The sequence below is a fragment of the Oncorhynchus nerka genome, linkage group LG28, assembly GCF_034236695.1.
Source record: "Oncorhynchus nerka isolate Pitt River linkage group LG28, Oner_Uvic_2.0, whole genome shotgun sequence".
NCBI classification, from domain to species: domain Eukaryota; kingdom Metazoa; phylum Chordata; class Actinopteri; order Salmoniformes; family Salmonidae; genus Oncorhynchus; species Oncorhynchus nerka.
The window spans coordinates 77,269,223-77,286,867 of record NC_088423.1 but is presented as its reverse complement, the minus strand read 5'-3'; the positions used below and the strand labels follow the sequence as shown (position 1 = coordinate 77,286,867).

Genomic DNA, 17,645 nt, shown 5'->3' with positions numbered 1-17,645 from the left:
TTCTACGATGGGCAAAAAATGTATAGAAAGTTTTGTTCAAGTTAAAAGAGGTGCAGTCAAAATGTTATTGAAATCAATGGAACGACCCTTATACAAGAATATTGATATAAGGACATGAGGCAGGAGTTTACATTCCACAGCAGCACATAATCACATTGTGCATTACAACAATACTAATGGCATTTTGAAAACGTTTCGTGTTTATAAAACAATTCATTAGTAATGTAACCAAGGGTTTTCTTTCATATTAAGTCATGAGCAGCATTGCCATTGTGTGTAAAACTCTTTGTGATAAGAGAAACAATAAGAAATTGTAGCCTCAGTGTAAGGACAATAGATTGAGTCAGTAATCACTCTTATCAGAGGAACACACCTGCAGTGTGTTATGTTGGTCTGTTGAATGAGTCATCAAAAGATAAACAAAACATATTAACACAAACACTTTTTGAACTGTTTTGGTGTTTATTCAGTCCATATATATATTTTAATAAATAAATAAAATAATTCTAATAGATAACTAATGCAACAATAATGGTTATGGACAGTGTCTCCTGAATGATGGGTCAGGGATATATCCTCCTGGGTTGTGGTTCAACTGAAGACTAGGTTGACACATGCGTTTATTTGGTTGGTCTCAATAAATATTGGAACTTGGTCACAAGCAAACAAATCTAGGAACCACTTGTTTATGACACCTCTTTCTGTGCAATGGCAAATGGGGTTTAAACCTCTTATACTGAATTGAGAGGGCCATGAACTCCTTTGATGGAGCCAATCCTTCTGCCACACCTTCACGTCTATTAGAACTTAAGACCCTCCTTTCAGACCCTCCTTTCACTCAGGTGGTATAAAACCAAGCTAAATACCTTTCTCATATTACCACCTGTGTTCACTACCCAGAGGATGACCATGGGGACAACACAGACACCCACATGGGTGTTAATATGGGATGGCTCTGGCGATTGGTTTAACTGCCTCTCAAAGTGGTAGGCAGAACCGTGATTTTGATTTACATGAAACCTTGTACTTTAGTGTTGACAGGGCTAAACTGTATGTTACTGTATGTCATAGTGCTCTCATAATAGCTCCAATGTTTATCTCATTGGACAGCCTAACAATGAGGGAATATGCTCAGTCCTGCCTTTATGTGCCTTTTAAGCATGGGTTATGATTGATGAACAGGTAAATGTAGGATTGGCAAGAGAACTACATAACAGAGCCTGAAATATACAGGATTCCATAATGATTTACAGTAAAACTTCATGTAACGTAATAACATACACTTTGATTTCAGAGGATACATCAAAGGCCACAGTTAACATCATCCCCTCAATGTCAAGGATGCCTGAGATTGCAGGTAAGCTTCATAATACATGTGCTATACAGATGCATGAGCCCTGAGGATGATGACAATGATTAACACTGCAGCCTTACATATCCACAGACAATGGTGAAAGGACAATAACCATGATGGAGACAGTCATAACAAGTAGTGCAACAGGTTTTGTGGATTAGCTGTGGTTTAAAAGCAAGAAGTAGGCTAGCTCATTCATTTATATTTGAAGTTCATAAACATAATAGACATTGGATGTACTTTGAAAAGTCTTGGTATTTTAGTTGATTAAATATTGAATTTTATGATTACTACTATAGCCCATGGAAACGCATTGAATAACACATTTATAAATGCCATAAATCTCTGGAGACATAAGAAATCTCAGGGAACATTTGTGTTTTTTTACACATATTTAACCCCTTTATTTTGTTGGCACAAAACTACCTCCATACTTCCATTAAATTGTATGGGTTTACTTCAGACGAGTCCCGTGACACTTGTGGGGGTCGTAGACCAAACGGTTCGAACGCAAAAGACAGAAGTTGGCACATCGGCGGTACCGACATCAGATGAGTTCTGTGACACCATAGAGTGGTCATATTAGCTAGTAGGCAAAATCGTTTGGACGCTAAAGACGTTTTGGTGAGAATACCGATTTTCAGGATGTACCCTGGTGTGACAAACAGCTCTGTGCCTCTGCTACTTTCAACCGCAGATGCGGAAGGTTGACATATGTGGATGCGGTGGATTGAGACTCAGACCCATGCAAAACAGATATCCTTAGCTTAAACTGACAGATTTTTATGAGGATTTTTTTTATTATGTTAATTAGATTGACACACTGGTGCGTCAGTAGACTCTTTTGTGAGTGAGTAAAGCATATCTAGCAGTCAACCAATGGACTCTAGTTAAAAGCAAGGTTTTACGACGGGCAAAAATGGGAAATAATATCTGCTCCCGTTACCTATTCATTTCTTTCTAAATATCTAAAGATAAAACCTGCTGAGTTGTATGCTATCATAGCTGAATTGGTTTTCCTTTCCCCAGGAGTGAGTCCTATACATAATGGCCAAGTCTGCAGTACGTGGGGTAACTGCCACTTCAAGACCTTTGATGGAGACATCTTTCAGCTCCCCTCCACCTGCAACTATGTTGTGACCTCACTGTGCCATAGCAGTTATGAGGATTTCAACATCCAGATGAGACGGCAGGTGGTGGACAACCAGCCCACCATTAGCAAGATCACCATGAAGCTGGATGGCACAGTGGTGGAGCTATCCAAGGGTTCCATTGTTGTTAATGGGAATAAGTAAGTTCCTCAATAATTTCTCATGGAACTGTATTTTTTATCAGTGCTCAAGTAGTTGGATGTTTTATTGTTGTCCCAGTCGCGTTGACTTAACAGATTAGACTCAACCTTATACTGTGTAATTATGCTCAAGCACATATTTACAGTGAAAGAGATGAGAATGTTGTTTTTAAAGTATCAATGAAAATGTCAAAAAATGAAGTCAATTGAGCTAATGTAAAATTGGTTGGTCTGACTAAGTTCTAGTTGAATCTAGTGCTTTGTCTTCCTCTTTCTCCAGTGCCACCTTACCATTCAGCCAGTCTGGTATTCTCATTGAAGAGACTACCTCCTACATCAAGATCAAAGCAAAACTGGGATTGGTAGCCATATGGAACCAGGATGATTCCTTCTTGGTAGTACAACAATTATGCATTTATGAATATTTCTAGGTGGAGTTAGGTTTTGCGGTGTGGTCAATGTCTACATTTGTGCTGTGGTGGGCACTGTGTTAACAACAGTTAAGGTAGTCCTAATCTATAGTTATTTTATTAAGGAATAGGTTGTCACTCCTGTTAAATCTTTGTTTTGTTAGTCACTTCCCGTTTTTGTCGAGTGTTATGCGGTTATGGAGGTAAAATGTCACCCTGAAATGTCTAATGGTCTTCTATTTCAGGTGGAGATGGACATCAAATTCAGAAATAAGACCTGTGGTCTATGTGGAGATTTTAATGCAATTCAGCAATTTGATGAGTTCTATAGCCATGGTACATTTTCACTGACAATATCAACACATCAACCATTGCCTATTATTTGGAATACAGTTGACATTTAACAATAATTGGATTTATTTTTATGCCAAAGGTATGAAATTGTCCGCTGTCGACTTCGGAAACTTCTGGAAATTGGATGGTCCCACTGAAAGCTGTACTGAAAACACACTGCCTTCAAATCAGAAATGCCCCAATCTGGTAGGTTACACTTTATTGCTTATGATAAGAATAGGGATATTGGCTAGGCTGCTGTGTACTTAACAACATGTGGGGCCTGAAATGACTGACTCCCTGATAAAGATTTGCAAAAATGACTGTTTACTGCTACAGTATATTGTGTGCTCCATTACTTGGAAAATTATATTATTTTATACTAATACAATTGCTCTGAGAAAGAGATTTTGTTTATACGTCATATTTTCTTTCTCTCCAGTCAAGGGTCAAAATTATTGACACCCCTGTTTTCAATACCTTTCAATACCACACCTTGCAAATAATGGCACTGAGCCATTTTCTAAAATGTTTTATGAGTTGGAGAACACATTCTGAGGGATTTTAGACCATTCCTCCATACAGAATCCTTCAAAATCCTTGATATCCTTTGTCTGTGCTTATGGACGGCCCTCATTCAAACCACAGATTTTCAATGAGTGTCAAGTTCGGAGACTGAGTTGATTTGATGTGTGCATGGGGTTATTGTATTGCTGGAAGATCCACTGAATGCAAAGTGGCAGTGGCAACAAGGTTTTGGCAAAAATGTCCAGGTACTGGGTAAAGTTCATGATTGATATTTACAAGAGCTCCAGGACCAGTGGATGCAAAATAGCCCTTTTTGCAATGGCCATCTCAGTCTTTCTTTGAAACCCATTGAAAATCTGGGGTTTGAATTAAAGAGGGCAGTCCATAAGAACAGACAAAGGGACATCAAAGATCCTAAACAGTGAAGGCTGCTGAGGGAAAGACGGCTCGTAATAATGTCGGGAACGGAGTAAAGGGAATACCATTCCACTAATCGCTCCAGCCATTACCACGAGCCCGTCCTCCCCAATTAAGTTGCCACCAACCTCCTGTGGTCCTAATTTGTTCTCCAACTCCTAAAACAGTTTGGAAAAAGGATTATTGCAGTTTTCCTCACAAGGTGAAGTACTGAAAGATAGTGAAAACAGGGATGTCAATCATTTTGACCCGTACCTTTCTGAGATTATTTTTATTTACTTTTTAAACAAAATCTCTTTCTAGAAGCAATCGTATAAATATAAAAAAATATATATTTGACCAAATCTGTTTTGCATTTATTTTATACAGTAATTTCTGCTCTTCTTTATCAAGGGTGTCAATCATTTCAGACTCCACTGTATTTTTCCTAATTATAACATCTCTCTGTTTTTGTTTGATAGAAACCAGTTTGTGAGCAGTTGCTCTCCGGTCCTGCCTTCAGCAGCTGTAAGGACTTGTTGGCCATCGACTCATTTGTTGAGGCCTGTGTATCTGACCTGTGCCACTGTGATAACAGCACCAACTCCTTCTGCCTGTGCAACACTATCTCAGAGTACTCCCGTCAGTGTGTTCACGCAGGGGGGAAGCCCAAACAATGGAGGACTGAACAGTTCTGCTGTAAGCATGCCCTTACTCCCCGTATCAACATTCAAATCGCACATTGGTTGGTTGCAACAGAGTACTCATATTTTGACATAACCTTACCTTTGCAGATAAGACATGCCCCTTCAACATGGAGTACCAGGAGTGTGGAAACCCCTGTGTTGACACCTGCTCCAACCCTGAGAGAGGCCAGCTGTGTGAGGACCACTGCTCAGATGGCTGCTTTTGTCCTCCCGGTAGGCAGACGTATTTAAACGTTCTCTGCACATCCTCTTCTTCAAAGAGATGTAATAAAAATCCATTGGAATGGAGCAGACTGTATACTGATAGAATGCAAAGCAATTGATTCCATATTGTGGACTGGACTCTGTTGCGTTACAAAGGCAATTACGAGTTTGGTGTTTTGTAATGGCCTGGTATACTATCTGATTAATGTGGTATTTAGTTCCTGACACAAGGACAAGTCAGTTGATCAGAATATGTCATGGAGATTCAGAAATGGTCTGTCGAGACAGAAAAATACTGTGAATTTAGATTTTGGAGTAAAACAAAAGACATCGTTACTAGGTGTTGCCTATGTAGGGCAGTAGGTTGGGATGGAGACATAATAAACACATGTATGCTCTCACCCAAAGGAACCGTTTTTGATGACGTCAACAAGAACGGTTGTATCGCCTTGAGTCAATGCTCCTGCCGCCACAATGGAAAAACCTACGCACCCGGAGAGTCTTATTCAAGCACTTGTAAAGATTGGTAAGAAAACCAGGCTAAGAATTCTGACTTGAGTCTAAAAGGTATTCCAGGGGTGACAATTTGTAAGTTCCATTGAATAATTTATATTTCGCCCTTAGTTCTTGTGCTGGTGGTCAGTGGAAGTGTGTGGACAAGGACTGTCCTGGCACCTGTGCTGTGGAGGGAGGATCCCACATCAACACCTACGATGGAAAAACCTACACCTTCCATGGGGACTGCTCTTATGTTCTGACCAAGGTACAGTACAGTTTCCTCACCAAAGCTCTGTGTGCATGAATCTCATTCACATTAAATACATTTTGAAACTTGCTACCTTCTTTGTAGTTATTATGTCTGTATTACAGCTTTGCCTCCATCTTCTTTACTTTTCTTCTGATATATCCAGTTTTTATGATGAAAATTGTAATATAGAAAATGGCTTTCCAACCATGTTCCCGGGGTGCTACCTCCCTGTAGGTTTTCACTCCAACCCTAATTTAGCACACCTCATTCAAATATTAAGCTGGTTGATGAGCTGATTCAGGTTAGTTACAACTGCGGAATGAGCTAAAACCCACAGGAGAGTAGCTCTCCAGGAACAGAGTTGGGGAGCCCTCATATAGAACAGTACTAATCATCTTGTGTTGATACATTTATCTATGGAGAAATGTGGGTTGTTCATGTTTACTCTGTCTCTTGTTTTACACTGAGATATTCCTTTTTCAAAAGAATTCAAAGGATATTTCCTTTGTAACAACTTATTTATGTTTTTTTCAGGACTGTGATGGGACGCAATTCACTGTACTGGGTGATCTGGTGCAGTGTGGGCTTTCTGACAGTGAGACTTGTCTAAAGGCTGTTACCCTGTCCCTCTCAGAAGGAGCCACTGTAAGTATTCTTTGACTGACATGCTATCAGCCTTTGACTGCAGTAAATGTTTTTTCCCTAGTGTTGTTAGGTTTTAGACTTTAATGTATAATTTGAATATCATGAATAAGCATATGGTTAAACAATGCCCCTCTATGCAGGTGATCAACATACAACCCAATGGAAAAGCCTTTGTAAATGGAATATATTCTCAGCTGCCCTTTTCTGCTGGTAAGTTACAGTTGCACATTAAAGATACAGTACAATCAATGTAGTCATGACTAGGCATACATGAAACTTGTGTCCTACAGTTAAAGCACATCATTGTATGGGGAATACATAATGATACATGGGAATGTTGTGATGGTGATGCAGCTTTATCATTCAACACTGACACATATATATTACTTAACATTAAATTCTGAATCTTACTCATTCCTTCCTCTCCCCTTTGTTCCTTATAGCTGGAGTAACTATTTTCAGAGCCTCCTCATTTTTCATCATTGTCCAGACCACCTTTGGCCTCCAGTTGGAAATCCAACTCTCACCAATCATGCAGGTCTATATTGCTGCAAGCACCGTTTGGCAGCAGAGAACTTGCGGTATGTCTCATCATCCATTGACCAACCACCACAGTCCACTGAGGTGTTCATGTTCTAGGAATGATTTATTTTCCCTGTATATAAATACATGTTCACCCTACAGGTCTTTGTGGAAACTTCAACAACAACCAAGGAGATGATTTCAAGGTCCTGAGCGGAGTGACTGAGGGCACAGCCATTGGTTTTGCAAACACCTGGAAAACACGAGCCAGCTGCCCAGACATCAAGAGTAGCTTTGAAAGCCCCTGCAGTTTAAGTCTTGACAATGGTATCTGCATGGTTTATCACCTTTCCATGTCTGTTTTAATTGTTATGGAGAACGGTGCAGGTGTTTCTTAAAGTTGGCCTAACTGTGGTTTATTTTTTCACTTTTTCAGAGAAATATGCCCAGCACTGGTGCTCTCAGCTGGCTGATCCTAAAGGGTTGTTTGCTAAATGCCACACAGCAATAAGCCCAGACATGTACAAAGAAGTGAGACCATTTCACCATACTATTCATTTCACACAATTTCCTGAGCATAACTAATTCACAAATGTATGTAACGTGATGCCAGCTGTTATGGGGAATTTGAGAATTACGTTGCTTGCTGTTAGGTATTGTGTATCTGCACAGAATTTGTGCATATTATGCACACACAATTAATTAAAACTATTGTACAGTATAATATGGATGCTGTTCTGACTGTGGTTTTCTATTCAGAACTGCATGTATGACAGCTGTAACTGTGAGAAGAGTGAGGACTGCATGTGTGCTGCCGTCTCCTCTTATGTCCACGCTTGTGCTGCCGAGGGTATCCAGCTCACTGGCTGGAGAGACACTATCTGCAGTGAGTGACAATCACACCATAATACCTAAGAAGATGTGTCAATTGTGGGAGAATAAGATACAAATATTATAAATATTTACATCAAACACTAATTGTTGCCATCCCCAGACAAATACTCCACCTCGTGCCCTAACACCATGGTCTACAGCTACAGCATAAAAAGCAGTGATCGCTCCCTGCTGCTACAGCGACTCTGACTTGACCTGTTCAATCACCTTCGAGCCTGTGGATGGGTGTGTCTGTTCTGAGGGAACCTACCTGAATGATGAGGGCAAGTGTGTTCCATCAGCCAGCTGCCCTTGTTATTACAAGGGCTCAGTGGTGTCCCCTGGAGAGGTCATCAGCAAGGATGGAACCATGTGGTATGGACCGAGTTATTTACCTACCTATACTCAAGCTGTATATCAATGTAATTCACTACACATTTTATTTCAAAGGCATATTTTTGAGACTTTATGAACCAAGAGCCTTGGGCCTTGCTTTCCCGTAGTGAGCATAGCGACATTCAAGTACCATTAACAACATTTTATTTCAGCACCTGCAAGGAGGGAAAACTCCGTTGCATTGGAGATTCACCCGATCAGCCATGTAAGTTCATGTATATTAATTGTCAAAACAACTCACCATTTTGAGCTATTGTACTGTGCCAGGCAACACTGAATTTGAAATAAGTCCATTCTTTTAATGGCAATCTTCCAAATCATATATACATTTATGGTGTGTGGTAATAGTATGCTATTGGCAACAGAATCAGGCTATGTGCATTTTGAAATATTATCTCTCCATCCTAGTACACACTTTACAGAGCATATTGATTTGGTGAAAGACACAACAGAGTCATGACACATGAATTCCCTTTATTTTCACAGCATGTGTTGCACCAATGGTTTTCTTCAACTGCTCCAATGCAAGCCCAGGAGTGAGAGGGTTAGAGTGTCAGAAGAGCTGCAACATTCTGGATATGGCCTGTGTAAGTCCCCTATTCACCTCGTCTCCAGGCCATTCTGCACAGCGGATATAAGCTTGTGTACAAAACATTAAAAACACCTTCCTAATATTGATATTAATACGCAATCCGTCTCAATTGTCTCAAGGCTTGAAAAATCTTCTTTAACTTTCTCCTTCTCTTCATCTACAATGATTGAAGTGGATTTAACAAGTGACATCAGTAAGGGATCAATGCTTTCAACTGGATTCCCCTGGTCAGTCTATGTCATGGAAAGAGGAGGTGTTCTTAATGTTTTCTACATTCAGTGTATAGTCATATAATGCCCATAGGATTGTGAATAGAAATTGAGTGGAAAATATAAACTTTCATTTTTTAAATATATATTTTTATATTAACATACAGGTAACCTCATATCCAAGCTATTGCACACAGAACATATAAGCTTGGTACATCAACGATTTAATTTTGTCCTTAGTGGGATTAACCATATACTTCCATGGGAGTATCTTTACTGAGTAAAGTATTTGTTATCATTTAATTTGAGCGAACCATACGACTGCTAGGCGTAGCTCTGTGCTTGTGGAGTGCTAACGTATGGGGGAGGGTTAGGGGGAAGGTGTTGTGGGAGATGATTGGTTGGTAGATTAAGCTGAATAAGCCAATGCCCTGGGAGTTTCTCCTGGTCTTTCTGTATTGGCTAATGGCTAATGAAGGCCAAGTTTGACCTTCTGGTCCACCAGACTCCACGCATTTGAGCGGAAGTTAACACAATTTTTACACAGCAGATATTCAAATCAATCATTTTCACTTTACAGATCAGCACAGAGTGCATATCAGGCTGTATGTGTCCCTCTGGACTGGTATCCGATGGAAAAGGAGGCTGCATCAAGCCAGACCTTTGTCCTTGTTCTCACAATGGAGCTACTTACCAACCAGGAGACAGAATCAAGGTCGACTGCAATACCTGGTAAGGTTATCTTGCCTCAATTAGCGTTTTAAACCAATTAAGACTTCAGTCTGATATATCTGTTTTTGCCACTTTCAGCACTTGTAAAGACAGAAAATGGCAGTGCACAACTAACCTGTGCCTTGGAACCTGTGCCATTTATGGAGATGGACACTACATTACTTTTGATGGGAAACGATTCACTTTCGAAGGAGACTGTGAATACACACTTACAAAGGTATGCTTGCAGGGTTTCTTGATAGTCTAAGTGATCATCACCAATATTACATGCTGAACAATAAGGGTTTGTGTTAATTGTTTTAAGGTATATACTGTAGGTGTTTCTGGGGAGTCTGAATAGCAATATTTGAAACTGTTTGGCCATGATCTGCTGTTGCTTTGTAGATGTTGCTGTAGCTGAACCTTTTCACTATTTCAGTGATTGACTTACAACATGTATTGTTGGAGATAATGCTCCACCCACCAAAATAATATGTTGGCTGTTGTTAAATTTATGACTGAAACCTTAAACAGGACTACTGTGGTAGCAACAATGCCAATGGCAGCTTCAGAGTCATCACTGAGAACATCCCTTGTGGAACGACAGGCACCACCTGCTCCAAGGCCATTAAGCTCTTCCTGGGGGTAACTAGATTCCTGCTTTCTGCCTGGCACATACCATTACTGAAGCCAAGACTACTAATATTCGGTCATACATATATACATACATACATACACACACACACACACACACACACACACACACACACACACACACACACACACACACACACACACACACACACACACACATACACACACACACACACACACACACACACACACACACACACACACACACACACACACACACACACACACACACATACATACATACATACATACATACATACATACATACATACTATAAAGCACATAAATCAAAGCTTCATGAGGCCTGGCAAAAAAATGAACATTATGGCATACATTATAACATGATGAGTAATTACATAAATTAATTAACTGCATACTCAAACTATTAAAAAAAAATCTCTTTCAGAACAATGAACTAATTCTGACAGAAGGGAACTACCAAGTCGTTGAGAGAAATACAGGGGAGGCGGTTCCTTACCAGATTCGCACAATGGGCATCTACCTTGTGATTGAAGCCAATAATGGGTTGATTCTCATGTGGGACAGGAAAACAAGCATGTTCATCAAACTGAACCCACAGTTCAAGGTACATTTCAACTTTGATTGGATGACACATTAGATATTAAAATATGGGTGTAGTGTTCCATCAACTGATATTCACAAGTCTGTTATGACTCCTTTTTATCACTCAACTGAATCTTTTGCTATGTCCTCTTCAGGGACATGTCTGTGGTCTGTGTGGAAACTATGATGGCAATGCAAACAATGACTTCACTACCAGGAGCCAGGCAGTAGTTGTCAACCCTCTAGACTTTGGAAACAGCTGGAAAGTCTCTGCAAGCTGCCCCGATGCAAAGAACAAAAGGAGCCCCTGTACTGCCAACCCTTACAGGCAGTCTTGGTCACAGAAGCAGTGCAGCATCATTCAGAGCAAAGTTTTCACAGACTGCCATTCTAAAGTAGGTTTAGACTTTAGTCGTTCACTGAATGTTTTGGAATTTGATGTGATCATGTCAAATAAGATCTGTTTTCCAATTAGGTGGACCCCTCTCCTTTCTACGATGCTTGTGTGACAGATTCGTGTGCTTGCGACAGTGGTGGAGACTGTGAGTGTTTCTGTACCGCTGTGGCAGCTTATGCAGAGGCCTGTAATGAGGCTGGAGCCTGCATAGCCTGGAGAAGCCCACAAATCTGCCGTGAGTTTCTAAATGTTCCATTCATTAAATTCTGACATAAAAACAGGCTTAATCCATTCAATTTAAACCGAATTGAAGATAATACTTACAGAGAGCTTTTGTCCACCACATACAGCACTGTTCTGTGATTACTACAACCCCCCTGGAGAATGTGAGTGGCACTACAAGGCCTGTGGAGCTCAGTGTATGAAGACCTGCAGGAATCCCTCCGGGAGCTGCTCAACTCAGATACCACCTCTTGAAGGTACAGTAGACATTCATTTAGGATCTATTTTGGGTAGCTACAATTTCCTATAACAGGTACTTAGTATTTATTTAATGTTGAAGCTAGAGTCCTTAATTGAAACAATAACAAAGTCGCCACCCCGCCTCTGTTTAGGTAAAAAGCTGAAGGAAGGCCCAGGAAAACTGTAACCACTCTCAAATCCATAGACAGAGCTATGGATGCAAGGGCTGACAATTCATGACATAAAAAGTATTGTTTTAACCATGTTTTGAGGCTATACAGTGTTTGATTTCATTTGTTTTGTTGACAAACATTGGGGTAAAACAAGTGTATATTTTAGGTTCTTTTATGGGGCACGACATGCTTTCGTGACAAAGGATTCTAGCTTTAAATTACTATCAATTTTATCTGAACGGAATTGGCAGTGTGAAAGAAATGCAGGCTACATCTTTTACCAAACCATGCTAACTGAAAAGTGATCCAGCAAGTATATGGCTCAGCTTGATAGTAAAGAGTTTGTGTACCTGGTGTTGTTGGTATAACTGTAGTATAAACTTGATCTCTAGAGAACTTGATCTGTAGTCTATTCATTTATTTTGTCTTTTTGTTGGACTATTCCAGTTTTACAATCATCAAGTATTTAGAAGAATAACTGTCTGAGGTCATTTTTAGATATTCTTACATTTTCACTCCCTTTCTATTCACTGTGTTTCTTCACCATATCCCTCTATCAATAAATAGCTTTTTGATCATTAATATTTGAATATTTTTCTTCTTCTTTAGGTTGCTATCCAAAATGTCCTCCTGCTCAACCCTTCTTTGATGAAGATATAATGAAGTGTGTGGAGAAGGAGCAGTGTGGCTGCTATGGCAGAGATGGAAAACACTACAATAATGGAGAAAAAGTACCGACCACAGAAAACTGCCAGACATGGTATGTCTTTAGTAATACAGAGAATCTTGGTCTTGGCTAAAATTGTGAACACTGTAACTGTGTTTGAGTGTCAAGAATGAAACTAAGTAGAATTGTAAATGCTTCTTTTTCCCAAAGCTATTGTAATTCTGTGACAGTGGACTGCAAATACGATGTACAAGGTATGAACAGATCCTTCAACCAAAACAACAACATATACATGATTTCTGCAACATTCCAGTACCCTAAAATATATCTTACCCTTTCAGCTTGCACTTGCACCTACAATGGGAACAAATACCCCAATGGGCATATCATCTATCACACCACAAATGGGCACGGCAGTTGTATCACAGCCATCTGTGGGAAGAATGGAACCACTCAGAGGGACATTTACCCATGTTCAACTCCAACTCCAACTTTAACTCCATCTGTTCCTAACTCTACTCCATCCTCTACAGTGACAACAACTGTCTTTACTTTCTCAACACCCACAACTGGTGGGTACTTGAGACTAAGACTTGAATGACTGTGAATTAGTTGATGTGTGAAATATAAAAACTACAGCAGGTATCTTTTGTGATCAAAATGGCTAAGAACATTGATAATTATGCCCTATAAATAATGTTTTTACATCATTTAAAATTGTTTGTTTGTTTTAAGTTCAACTAAATAACTGTAATGTAATCCCTGATTCTATAGCGCCAACCTCAACTTCAACAGAGACAACAGTGTCTCCAACAACCTTTACTACTACATGTGGCTATCCATGTGTGTGGTCACAGTGGTTTGATACCACATTCCCTACACTTGGTACTCCAGGAGGAGACTCTGAAACCTACAACAACATAAGAGCAGAGGGACACGATATATGTGAGAAGCCAAGCAAGATCCAATGCAGAGCCGAGAAGTACCCAAATGTTAGCATAAGCCAAGTAGGCCAAGTGGTGCAGTGTAATGTAGCAGAAGGGTTGACTTGCAGAAATGAAGACCAGTCAGGAAAATTCCCACTGTGCTTTAACTACCAAGTTCGAGTCCTCTGCTGTGATGAAGATCTTTGTACATCTAAGCCTACAACCATTTCACCAACAACTACAAGACCACCTGTTACAACAACAACTACAAACGCAACCACCTCCACTATATCTACGACCACGTTGAATACAAAACCCCCTAACTGCACAGTTTGTGAGTGGTCACCTTGGTATAATGTGGACTATCCTCAATTTGGTCCTGGGGGTGGTGACAATGAATCAATAAAAAAGATTCTAGAATCTGGAAAACATATTTGTGAAAAACCAGTGGATGTCATGTGCCAAGCAGTGCGATATCCAGGGATCCCATTGTCTGAATTAGGACAGAATGTAGACTGTAATACGAAGGTTGGACTAATATGCCAGAACAAAGATCAAGGCATTCCTCCAATATGCCTTGACTATGAAATTAAGGTGAAGTGTTGCAAGACTGTGAAATGTCACACTACAACACCAGTCCAAACAACTAAACCTACTGTCACAACAACAACAATGTCAGCATCCACATTACCTACAACAACAAGTAAACCAACAACAATCACTACTCCTCCAACCTCAACTCTACCTCTAACCACAACTACAACTCCAACACCAAATACCACAATCTTAACATCGACTGCACCACCTACCACATCAACAACAGTTACTCCCATCACTACTCCAACACCCACTACAAAGACCTCAACATCGACAGTTACATCGACAACAAAAACAACAACTCAGACTCCCAGCCCTAGTACAACTCCAACCACTACTCCAACATCAACCTCAACAGGAGTAACACCTACCCAATGCAGTGGTGAAGAAACATGTGTGTGGTCAGACTGGATCAACCTTGGTCAGCCAACGTCTGGCTCTGAAGGTGGAGATAATGAATCCATTAAGAACATCATTGCTGCTGGTTATCACATTTGCTCAGCTCCAGAGGCAGTTGAATGTAGAGCAAAACAATATCCTGGACTTCAGATCTCTCAGCTTGGCCAAGACGTGACTTGCAATCCATCCGTTGGACTAGTTTGTCAAAACAATGAGCAAGGTCTTCAGCAAAAGTGCTTTGATTATGAGATTCGAGTGAAATGTTGTCAATGTGGAACCACAACACACATCCCAACCACCACCACAACAACAACAGTTCCTCTCGTCACTACTCCTACACCCACTACTACAACCTCAACATCGACAGCTCCACCTACAACAAAAACAACAACTCAGACTCCCAGCCCTAGTACAACCACTACTCCTACATCACCCTCAACAGGAGTAACACCTACCCAATGCAGTGGTGAAGAAACATGTGTGTGGTCAGACTGGATCAACCTTGGTCAGCCAACGTCTGGCTCTGAAGGTGGAGATAATGAATCCATTAAGAACATCATTGCTGCTGGTTATCACATTTGCTCAGCTCCAGAGGCAGTTGAATGTAGAGCAAAACAATTCCCTGGACTTCAGATCTCTCAGCTTGGCCAAGACGTGACTTGCAATCCATCCGTTGGACTAGTTTGTCAAAACAATGAGCAAGGTCTTCAGCAAAAGTGCTTTGATTATGAGATTCGAGTGAAATGTTGTCAATGTGGAACCACAACACACATCCCAACCACCGCAACAACAGTTCCTCTCATCACTACTCCTACACCCACTACACCCACTACTACAACCTCAACATCGACAGCTCCACCTACAACAAAAACAACAACTCAGACTCCCAGCCCTAGTACAACTCCAACCACTACTCCTACATCACCCTCAACAGGAGTAACACCTACCCAATGCAGTGGTGAAGAAACATGTGTGTGGTCAGATTGGATCAACCTTGGTCAGCCAACGTCTGGCTCTGAAGGTGGAGATAATGAATCCATTAAGAACATCATTGCTGCTGGTTATCACATTTGCTCAGCTCCAGAGGCAGTTGAATGTAGAGCAAAACAATTCCCTGGACTTCAGATCTCTCAGCTTGGCCAAGACGTGACTTGCAATCCATCCGTTGGACTAGTTTGTCAAAACAATGAGCAAGGTCTTCAGCAAAAGTGCTTTGATTATGAGATTCGAGTGAAATGTTGTCAATGTGGAACCACAACACACATCCCAACCACCGCAACAACAACAGTTCCTCTCGTCACTACTCCTACACCCACTACACCCACTACTACAACCTCAACATCGACAGCTCCACCTACAACAAAAACAACAACTCAGACTCCCAGCCCTAGTACAACTCCAACCACTACTCCTACATCAACCTCAACAGGAGTAACACCTACCCAATGCAGTGGTGAAGAAACATGTGTGTGGTCAGACTGGATCAACCTTGGTCAGCCAACGTCTGGCTCTAAAGGTGGAGATAATGAATCCATTAAGAACATCATTGCTGCTGGTTATCACATTTGCTCAGCTCCAGAGGCAGTTGAATGTAGAGCAAAACAATATCCTGGACTTCAGATCTCTCAGCTTGGCCAAGACGTGACTTGCAATCCATCCATTGGACTAGTTTGTCAAAACAATGAGCAAGGTCTTCAGCAAAAGTGCTTTGATTATGAGATTCGAGTGAAATGTTGTCAATGTGGAACCACAACACACATCCCAACCACCGCAACAACAACAGTTCCTCTCGTCACTACTCCTACACCCACTACTACAACCTCAACATCGACAGCTCCACCTACAACAAAAACAACAACTCAGACTCCCAGCCCTAGTACAACTCCAACCACTACTCCTACATCAACCTCAACAGGAGTAACACCTACCCAATGCAGTGGTGAAGAAACATGTGTGTGGTCAGACTGGATCAACCTTGGTCAGCCAACGTCTGGCTCTAAAGGTGGAGATAATGAATCCATTAAGAACATAATTGCTGCTGGTTATCACATTTGCTCAGCTCCAGAGGCAGTTGAATGTAGAGCAAAACAATTCCCTGGACTTCAGATCTCTCAGCTTGGCCAAGACGTGACTTGCAATCCATCCGTTGGACTAGTTTGTCAAAACAATGAGCAAGGTCTTCAGCAAAAGTGCTTTGATTATGAGATTCGAGTGAAATGTTGTCAATGTGGAACCACAACACACATCCCAACCACCGCAACAACAACAGTTCCTCTCGTCACTACTCCTACACCCACTACTACAACCTCAACATCGACAGCTCCACCTACAACAAAAACAACAACTCAGACTCCCAGCCCTAGTACAACTCCAACCACTACTCCTACATCAACCTCAACAGGAGTAACACCTACCCAATGCAGTGGTGAAGAAAAATGTGTGTGGTCAGACTGGATCAACCTTGGTCAGCCAACGTCTGGCTCTGAAGGTGGAGATAATGAATCCATTAAGAACATAATTTCTGCTGGTTATCACATTTGCTCAGCTCCAGAGGCAGTTGAATGTAGAGCAAAACAATACCCTGGACTTCAGATCTCTCAGCTTGGCCAAGACGTGACTTGCAACCCATCCGTTGGACTGATTTGTCAAAACAATGAGCAAGGTCTTCAGCAAAAGTGCTTTGATTATGAGATTCGAGTGAAATGTTGTCAATGTGGAACTACAACACACATCCCCACCACCACAACAACATCAGTTCCTCATTTCACTACTCCTACACCCACTACTACAACCTCAACATCGACAGCTCCACCTACAACAAAAACAACAACTCAGACTCCCAGCCTAGTAATTGACTCCAACCACTACTCCTACATCAACCTCAACA

The 17,645-nt window shown here is 41.0% G+C and overlaps 1 protein-coding gene across 1 annotated transcript in view; it reads left to right on the top strand.

Annotated features, from left to right (window-relative positions):
• The first annotated feature begins 1,341 nt into the window (after positions 1–1,341).
• Positions 1,342–17,645, top strand: part of LOC115113686 (mucin-5AC-like) — a 48,867-nt gene continuing 32,563 nt past the window's right edge. The window contains 30 exon segments of the mRNA XM_065012570.1: positions 1,342–1,357; positions 2,360–2,645; positions 2,926–3,040; positions 3,301–3,391; positions 3,489–3,595; positions 4,795–5,011; positions 5,107–5,232; positions 5,632–5,749; positions 5,848–5,986; positions 6,506–6,616; positions 6,757–6,826; positions 7,060–7,197; positions 7,301–7,465; positions 7,575–7,669; positions 7,898–8,024; positions 8,133–8,202; positions 8,204–8,386; positions 8,560–8,612; positions 8,894–8,994; positions 9,789–9,940; positions 10,019–10,157; positions 10,454–10,564; positions 10,980–11,159; positions 11,293–11,532; positions 11,613–11,769; positions 11,885–12,013; positions 12,779–12,929; positions 13,047–13,090; positions 13,178–13,408; positions 13,611–17,420. Coding sequence (XP_064868642.1) covers positions 1,342–1,357; positions 2,360–2,645; positions 2,926–3,040; positions 3,301–3,391; positions 3,489–3,595; positions 4,795–5,011; positions 5,107–5,232; positions 5,632–5,749; positions 5,848–5,986; positions 6,506–6,616; positions 6,757–6,826; positions 7,060–7,197; positions 7,301–7,465; positions 7,575–7,669; positions 7,898–8,024; positions 8,133–8,202; positions 8,204–8,386; positions 8,560–8,612; positions 8,894–8,994; positions 9,789–9,940; positions 10,019–10,157; positions 10,454–10,564; positions 10,980–11,159; positions 11,293–11,532; positions 11,613–11,769; positions 11,885–12,013; positions 12,779–12,929; positions 13,047–13,090; positions 13,178–13,408; positions 13,611–17,420 — 7,672 coding nt within the window.